At 30.1% G+C, this 10,021-nt stretch overlaps 1 protein-coding gene across 1 annotated transcript; it reads right to left on the reverse strand.

Moving 5' to 3' along the window:
* Nucleotides 1-4,097: 4,097 nt before the first annotated feature.
* LOC123919632 (protein CUP-SHAPED COTYLEDON 3-like) lies at nucleotides 4,098-9,385 on the reverse strand. Its single transcript, XM_045974963.1, has 3 exons — nucleotides 9,037-9,385; nucleotides 6,314-6,579; nucleotides 4,098-4,779 (listed from the first exon to the last, which is right to left on the reverse strand). The coding sequence occupies exons 1-3, from the start codon at nucleotides 9,203-9,205 to the stop codon at nucleotides 4,384-4,386; spliced, it is 831 nt and encodes a 276-aa protein (XP_045830919.1). The 5' UTR covers nucleotides 9,206-9,385; the 3' UTR covers nucleotides 4,098-4,383.
* Between the last annotated feature and the right edge of the window lie 636 nt (nucleotides 9,386-10,021).

Raw genomic sequence — 10,021 nt, forward strand, 5'->3', positions numbered from 1 at the left:
TTATTAAATTCTCAACGGAGAATAAAATAATACTAAACTCTCAACTTTAGAGAAGAACACCTTGTGGTACTAAGCCTAATTCTCAATTCTCCAAGTCAAGTGTTATATGTTGGTGTCCATGAATGAATGGAAAAGGACCTATTTATACTATTACAACTGAGACAAAACAAAATACTTGAGCGATGTGGGACTTTTGCTCGGGTGCAATCTGCACCGTTTGATCATTGATGGCCATTAGGATGATTTTGCTTTTCTCCAAGACATGTGGCGGCAACAGCTATTGGGCGAGGCCCATTTCTTTTCTTTTTTTCTTAACAATTAAGCTTGTGCTCGGCAGCACAAGTATTTTGAGGGGGTGGTGCACACGTGTAACTTGTATGTTGGGCAATGCAGGTGTGGTCCTTATGGGTTGCACTTGTGTGGCCTTTTTTTGTCTGTTTTTGCTTCTTTTTAGTTCATTTTTGCTCCTTTCTTCAATTCGTGCACTTTTTATCTGTTTATTTAAAATACGAGAAATAAGTAACTATTTATATAATAAAACTTTGAAATCGAAATAAAAACATATAAAATATAATAGTAAATTAACTAAATAAATAGCATATTTTTAGGTGTATCAGCCATTCAGCGCCTTTGGAAGTCGGATGTTCCTTCGAAAGTAAATGTTTTCGGTTGGAGGTTATTATTAAACAGATTACCAACTATAGCAGCTCTTTATCACCGTGATATTTTGACTAATCTTCATGAATTATCATGCGTCTTGTGTTTTCAACAAGCCGAGGACGAAAAACATCTTTTCTTTTCATGTCCTTTTAGTAAGGGAGTATGGAACAAAGTTTTATCTTGGTTAGGGACATCGTTACAAATCGGAGTCGAAGGTAGAGATCATTTTCTTTTATTTTGTGATTTGTTCAAAATGAAAGACAAAGGTCATGTCCGGTACTTGGTATGGTTGGCAACCACTTGGAATATTTGGAATCTTCGCAATAAAGTAATTTTTAAGGGCAATATTCCGGATGTTTCGTCGTTATTGGAGACAATCAAACTTCATTCTTGGTTGTGGTTCACTAGTCGGTATGGGCGTATGACTTGTACTCCTTTTCCTTTTTGGTGTTTAAATCCTATGTCTTGTATTATGAGCACTTAGTTTAGTGCTCTTTGTTGTAAGGGTTTGAGTACCCCTTTGTACTCCCTTATAATAAATTTTTTATTATCAAAAAAAATAATTTTTCCAAAAACAATAACAATTTTTTTTATACAAGAAAATGAATTTAATGACAAAATAATATTATAAGAGTGAGTTACATTCATTATTCGAATAAATGTCAATTAGGCAATTTTTTCAGTAGATAAATAAATTTTCTAAAATTGCAAAAGGCTTACCTATTTATAGAGGAACAAAAAAAATAAACAACAACCATCTACTTTACATGCATCATGCATGCAGGGACGGACATGAGGGGGCAAGTAGGGGCTGAGGTCCCCCCCTCTTGTCATATTTTTTTCTTCATAATATACTTGTTCTTGATACATACTACATAAATTGACATTTAAGAGATGTGTTAAAATATTATTAACGATCGTTTGGTGCAAAACATGCACCCACAAGATAGTAATTGTAACAATTTATTTTAAAATATCTTGATAATATATATTATACACTATTAAAGTCCAAATTCAATTCTTCACCAAAAAAAAAATCCAAATTCAATTAAGTTAATTCTGATTGTTTTCTATAAGTGAAAGATTATTTTCTTGCTATATGAAGATTGTGAAAAATAGGTTGAGAAATAAGATAGAAAATGAATTTCAAACTAATTAATACGGTTGAGTTGTTGATGAATTTTATGATATAGAGCAATGCCGTGTACAATTTAGATAAATAATGCAATACATTTTTTATTTTTTATTAAGCATATTTAAGTACTATTATAATTATTATGATTTATTTAATTTTTATTATTTAATTATTCCAGCCCCCATCTATATATATATAAAGGTTGATAAACTTTGCAACCCTAATTGGAAGCCCTAATTCATTGGCCAATCAATGCTTAACACATTTGTCTCATGTCCAATTGTATCTTGCCAACATAGGTTTGTTTTCATCCAATTATATCTTGCCACTACTTGCTTCACAAAGTGCTTCACTAAGTCAACTATCACATGCAACCTTCCTTCTATTACTTGCTTCATGTGACATATGTATAGAAGTGAAAAAACAAGTGGCATCATGCATGTATGCCTTCACAAAGTGCTTCACAAAGTCAACTATCATATGCAACCTTCCTTCTATTACTTGCTTCATGTGACATGTGTATAGAAGTGAAAAAACAAGTGGCATCATGCATGTATGCCAATGAACAAGTGTTTTCCATAGATGAATCCATCAACCCTATATAAACCAACTCCTCCTACAATTTCAAACCCACCATTTTCACTTTATCTCCTTCAACTCACACACTCCCTCTTCTTTTTTCATTGAATTCTACTTTTTCTCTCCTCTCTATTCATTCACCTTCTTTCTCTTATCTCTCTCACACCTCTCCATCTCTCCACCTCACTCACATTTCTAATCTCACTCTTACTCACACACACCACACACATCAATTTCTTCCCTCTTTACTAGCCTACATAACATTAACAATATAATTATGGTGATGCCAATGAACAAGTGTTTTCCATAGATGAATCCATCAACCCTATATAAACCAACTCCTCCTACAATTTCAAACCCACCATTTTCACTTTATCTCCTTCAACTCACACACTCCCTCTTCTTTTTTCATTGAATTTTACTTTTTCTCTCTTCTCTATTCATTCACCTTCTTTCTCTTATCTCTCTCACACCTCTCCATCTCTCCACCTCACTCACATTTCTAATCTCACTCTTACTCACACACACCACACACATCAATTTCTTCCCTCTTTACTAGCCTACATAACATTAACAATATAATTATGGTTATTATTGACACTCATACCTATATTCTTCTATATCTATTTATAAATACTTAAAACAAACAACTAACATGAGAATTTCAAAATAAATGATTAGACTTTGCATCTACTATGTCAAGAATTAAGAGTATATCAACTCTAAGGACTATGATTATTATTGACACTCATACATAGACTTTTTCTATATCTATTTCTAAATTCCTAAAACAATCAACTAACATGAGAATTTCGAAAGAAATGATTAGACTTTGCATCAACTATGTAGAGAATTAAGAGTATATCAACTCTAAGGACTATAATAGAAGTGTAGCAACAAATACATCCCAAAAAATGTAAGAATATTGATTTACTCATAGACCTCCATATTGATTTACTCATAGACCTCCAAATTTTGAGTTACAATACATGAAGAACTATTATAAATTAGAGGTAACTTATGCTTTAATAATAGGTTATGCCTTTTGAAGGTAATCGTTAAAGCTACGGCTTTAATAGAGATACTTGAAGTATATATGGGGTGGGGAGATTAAATATCATATCTCTAATCCTCTTGATTGTGGCGCACGATTGTTGCGACATGATACTATTTCAATTGCGACGTAAATGATGTCCCCCTTTGATAATTCCCGCATGTTCATGACTAACTTTTTCGGCTAATAGCATCCATGATTGGTATATAAATGATGTCCCCCTAAGAAATTTCCATATGCTTATGACTAATTACCTCGGCGCATAACAACCATGATTGGTATAGAAATCACGTTCCGACGAACCCGTGCAACGCACGGGCAGCCGACTAGTTTTATAAATTCTTGAATGCGTCCCTGCATGCATGTCACATGGCTTTTAACCATCATAAATCTTTCCTCGTAAACTTCCTTTATTTTCGAGTTTTTGATGGCTTCTTATATTAGATTTATAAATTTGAAACTCTTTACTAGAGTTTGTGTTGGTTTCTTTTTGTTATGCAAAAAATAAAATATTATGTTAATAAACCACTTTACAGAGCAAACTAATGGGTTACATTACAACATTAATTCAAAATTTAAACCTCACAAATCATTCTTTTGTTTATCGGACTTGTGTTCCAACCCGGACTTAAAAAATAAATGCTTAATATATATTATAAAAAAACAAAATGTACATCACAAATAATAAATAATAATAAATATTATATTCCCACTACAAATGCTAATCAATGTATATAACCCCTTCCAAATAGATAAATGAAAGCCTAACTAATCACACTAAACACTTGAAAAAAAAAAAACCTATGATCATGGCACATGCTAAGTAATCCCAATCAAGCACGTGGCATACTATTTGAAGCCAAACACTAAATAATTAAATCACAAAACCACAAATTTCCGTAACTATAAGAACCATATACATTAATATGTACACATTAATACATTATCACACTTTTTATAGCAAGACCATGCAATTATTATTATCAACTTCGAATCTCATTCCTTCTAAGTTTGATGAGGAGACACCATCATGATGATCTTCTAAATCCATGTCCCACAAAAATCCATATCCATCATCACATTTAGGACTAATTTGAGTTACACTACTACAATTGGTATTTGCATCTTTAGAAAATTGACGTAGATTCATCAAAGAATTATTTTGGTTCTCATTTGAATGACAATGATGGGTTGTCATTGAGGATGAGAAAGAAGCAAATTGGTTATAACCAATTGGCATGGTTTGGTTGGTTAATGATGGTGCTATTGTTTCATACATGTCTTGTGGGCTTAATTTGGTACTATTTTCTGTTTTGCCTTTATGAAATACTCTACACAAAACCCAGTCTTCCTGTAATCAATAAGAGTTTGAAATTAATTAATTATTAGTTTAAATAAATGTGAAACCAAAATACATGTTTATCCAATCTTTAAAGAATCTTTAACATCACACTAAAAATACGTGTATGGCATCATTTTTTTTTCCACTTGGGAATTATTCTATTTTATCCAATTCAATTAGTGACATCAATAAATCTCTTCAGATTTCTAACAAAAAAGTCTTCTCTCTCTCACACACAGTGTTTTTCTTTATTTCTCACAAAGATTCTGATTCCAATCACTCATCCTAGCTCCATCTTTCACACCTTATATGTCAATAGAATGTAATATGTATTTTAAATATAAAATTAAACATACATATTTTTTTAAAAAATAAATATCTATGTTGATATGTTTAAAATTTAAAGAAATGTGATCAATTAATTAGCTAATGTACGTTTCAATTATTGTTAAATGAATTACATAAAAAAAATTGAATGAACTACTAGAAAAAGTTAAAATAGCGACAAAAAATTAGAGATGGAAAAATGTGAGTTAACCTCTAATTTCATCGTCAAGTGTAGAAAAGTCAAATTTTGATTTCCAATTTTGTGAGTCTTTAATGTCCATCGTTATTTCAACTTTTTCCGGTAGTAATAATTGATCCATACTCCTTCCGTCCAAAAATATAAGTAAAAGTGAGTCAAAGAAACTTGATGTATTTGATTCAAAATTTGGTCCAAATACATTTACTTTTCTAGACCAGATTTTGATTATATTTTTGGACGGAAGGAGTATCTCTTAGCTAGGTTTGATTTAACCTAGTTTAGCACACTAATTCCTAAGGCTTGAGGTCAAAAAGGAATTCGTTGGGCTATAATTAAATGTCATCTTTCTTTTTTTTGCAGAAGGTTAAAGGTCATCCTTGTTTGTTAAAAAATAAATAAATACTCTATCGAGTATTATGAGTAAAGTTGATATTTTAAAAATATTGAAAATATGATGATGAATTGAATTCAGTACATATATAGACCAAATATATCAATTTCTATACCACAACTAACACATAGAGGATAGAAAGGAAATTGAATTTTTCAGTGTAATGCATCATGCCATTACAGCTCTTAAAAATGAAATTGAATATTTCGGTGTAACTACATCATATCATTACAGCTCTCAGCTTTTTTATTTAGATTGATTGTTGAGATCATTTTACTGTATAATTTGATTGTGTAATTTAAACCATCTAATCTTAAATCAACTGTCATTATTCATTACATACATACATCTCGAGAAAGACTTCTTTTAGCACAAACCCAAATATGATGTGTTAGACACACATACATAATTTTAAAAAGTTTAAAGATAAAAAAAATTAATTGATAATAAGTGATGTGACTTGATTATTTAATTTTAAAATTTTCTATTTAATATTTATGCACCCAAATATTATTGATTTGAGTTGCGCATTGCAAACGCGTAAACAGAAAGATAACCGTGACATCATTCATTGTCACGTTTGAAAATAGATTGAAAGGTAAAGAAAAAGTAAAATCTAAACGTACCTTAGGTGGCATATGTGGGGTCTCCAACCTAAACTCATGCATGATCCAACCTGTTTTTATTCCATTTGGAGCTCTATTCCTATAGAACACCAATGTTTTCCTCATTCCTACAACCTCACCACTCATTGGATCAAACACCGTTCGATCTTTCCCTGTCGCTTTCCAATAGCCAGATGTCGTAGCTCTATTGGTTCTAAAGCCAGTTGCATATTTACGGTCACGAAAGCTGAAGAAGTACCATTCAGTTGCGTTGAGCTTAGCAACCTCTGGAAAAGCACGCATGCATGAATAGATAATTGGTCAATTTTTGGTACCATATTAGAAAAATATGTGACTAAGGTAGGTAAAATAAGGATGTTAGATAGATAAGTATGTAATACATGTATCATTAATCATTGTGTTCAATTAAATTTTTAATAAAAAAATGTGGCTAAGGTAGATAAAATAAGAATTCATTCGTTATTAGATTAATTAATATTAAACAATTAAATTTTAAGGTAGTTTTTATTTTGGTCAAATATATATATAAATTTTTGAGTTTAAAATATGAACCGTGCAATATTAATCATACAGCCTCAAAATTGCCAACTGCGAGCGGTGAATCAGATCCATCCATGAGATAATGGTGCACAATAGATAAGTATACTAGTGTATAAATAATATATACTTCCTCCGTCCCAAAATATAAGAGAAAATTGGTCAAAAAAAATTGATGTACTTGGTAAAAAATTTGGACTAAATATATCAATTTTTGTTGACTAATTTTCCCTTATATTTTGGGACGAGTACCGAGTGTGTGCAATTCATTGTTTCTAGCTAATAAATGTTATAACTATGACAATAATGACAAAACTAATTAGGTTTTGTTTAAGATGATCACGTTCACGTGCCAACTAGTAGTTCATAAATGACATGTATTTTTAAAGTTTGCAATTGAGCTAGATAAAGTAACCTAAGATTGGTATTTTGGGGTTTCAATTATCATACATATTTTGCAACATATGTGTAATTACGTAACCTATAGGTTTTTCACTCTGTTTTTTCAACCCTTTTACACGAGAGAGTTTAATTTTTTTTTCTAACATAAAAAATTACATATTTTGTATCTAAAATAGGCAGAATTAAGTTGTCTTAGACCTAGCTAGAAATATTTCCACAAAGCTAACTTTGATTAATTTCATAATTGTGTCTAAAGCTCATTCATAAACTAGTTGAAGAAAATACAAGCAAAATATTCGCAAATGGGTGGTTAAAACTTATGAACTATACAAGATATAAGAGTAACTTCAATTATTATTATTCACTTCACAAAAGAAGTAGCCAATGAATGCAATAAGTTTCCCTTATACAGAGTCATAAGAAGCAAAAGGACAAAACATTTTTATGTGACAGATCACATGCTGTATATATGGTACATCTACATTTACTGAATAGATACATGCACGATATAAAAATAGATAAATAGATAGATTGATAGATATAGTGAAAAAGTGTAAAAATTAAAATAAGTTTAAAAAAAAATAATAATTGAATGTAATAATTAATCACAAGAATGAAATAGTGCAAGTGATTCTACGAAGTATTTCATACGATCTGTTTGTCTTATAAAGTGAGAGGATAGAAATTATCCACAACATTAGAATACTTGATGAAGTCATTTTGACCGCATAAAGAAAAATCGTAGAAAATTAATTGGACAAAATAAAAGAGTTTGGGATGACATGCTTATAGCAGAAAAATAGCTGCTTAAATCAAATAATTGAGTTTAAGTGATGGTTAATGAATTTCACATGAAAAATAAAATGTTTAAGAGAAATTAGTTTAATTTTTAGGTAAAATAAGTTTTTATTTTATTTATATATATTTCATTCGAATTTGAAATTACGAGATCTTCTTTACTTCTTTTTTTTATAAGTATAGATCTTCTTTACTTGATAATTGGTGGTTGACGTTTGACACAAAAAAGAAAATAATACAAAACTTCACAAAGGAGAAAAGCAATTATATATGGCATAATCATATGGCACCATTATGGGATATAATGATTATTTGGAATGAAGGAATTAAAGAATTTAGAAAATAAGGAGGTTGGGTGTTCTATCTAATAAAATTGAAGTTCTTTGTTTTAAAAAATAAACAAAATGGTTACGAATTTTATATTAATACATTAATAATAATTATTACTCGATATTTTTTATAAGAGACATATATATATATATATATATATATATATATATATATATATATATCAACAAAAAGCATGGGAATATAAAAAATCATTTGTTTTATAAAGAGACTGAATGATTAATTAAATTTATTGATAGAGAAAATATTGATCAAAAGAAGTTTGCATCACAACACAATCATTGAAGAACTGCACAATAAACTATTAACATGAAACGTAACTGTAACACCCGTAACCTATAATTCCCTTTTATTCTATATTGTACTTTCGTTCTCATGTCTTTTCTAAACTGTTATATGCAAGACATGCACACCATGTATGTGTTTTGTGAAAGTAAAGTAACCAAACCATCATAGAAATTAATTGAGGAAAATGAAGGAACAAGTTAAAATTAAGGAACAAGTAACAAAACAAAATTAAGTGAAAGTAAAGTAACAAAGACAACAAATTAAGGAACAAGTTAAAATTAATGAGATCAAATGAAAATGATGATAAATATGATCAACACACACCGACAAACAAATAGACAGATAGATACCAGGAAGTTGCCATGGCTCGCATGTATGCAAGTCAATTTCCTCCAAGGTACCTTTGAGAACATCCTCATTTGTGATCTTTTTATAAAGGTAATGAAGAACCAACTCTTCATCACTTGGATAAAACCGAAACCCAGGTGGAAGTGAAGCACCGACATCTCTAAGACCCATTATTATTTGTATGTTAGCTAAGGAAAGAAATAATTAAGAGGTAGAGCTAGGGAGAGGGAAATCTAAGGAAGATATGTCTTTTTGAAATTTGAGAAAGGTGGTGGGTTATATATATATGGTAGAGGTGTGGATATATATAAAGTATAGAATCTATATAATTGAAGCTAGCTTTGAAAGGTTACTAATCTTAAAGGTAATATTTTCTTGGAGAATGTTAACTTGTGCCTTTAAGGCACATGTTAAGGAAGCAAAAATAGAAATTATTAAATGCTAATTTGTGCATTTTGACTTTTGAAGCATTAAATTTCTTGTATCATTAAATGTTGAATTTCTATTTTGGTATATCTTAACATGTGCCCTTAGGGCACATGTTAACAAGACCCTATTTTCTTTTATATAACTAAAGTCTCAAAAGGTAATGTGGCAAAAAGGTTGGAACCGTGTATTTAAGGGTAAGAATGCCTTTTAATTTTTATTTTTTTTACTGTTATATGAATTTGGTTCAGTTGGTAAGGATATTACATGTTATATGTAAGAGTTGAAGTTCGAACCTCGAACATCTCATTTATCCATTAAATATATCATCTCCTTTACTGTAATATGGTAAGATATGCTGATAATTCTTTAAATGTATCATCATTTCGAGCCAACATATATATAATTCATTTTAAAAAATAAAAATTAATACATATTTTTTAGAAAAATAAAAATTCACAAGGTAAATATGTCCATAACATTCGGCTTTGCAAAATTGTATTTGAGATTAGTGAACATGCTCTGAAAAATTATACTAACGTGCAATAAGAGATCAACATA

The sequence above is a fragment of the Trifolium pratense genome, linkage group LG1, assembly GCF_020283565.1.
Source record: "Trifolium pratense cultivar HEN17-A07 linkage group LG1, ARS_RC_1.1, whole genome shotgun sequence".
Lineage (NCBI taxonomy): Eukaryota > Viridiplantae > Streptophyta > Magnoliopsida > Fabales > Fabaceae > Trifolium > Trifolium pratense.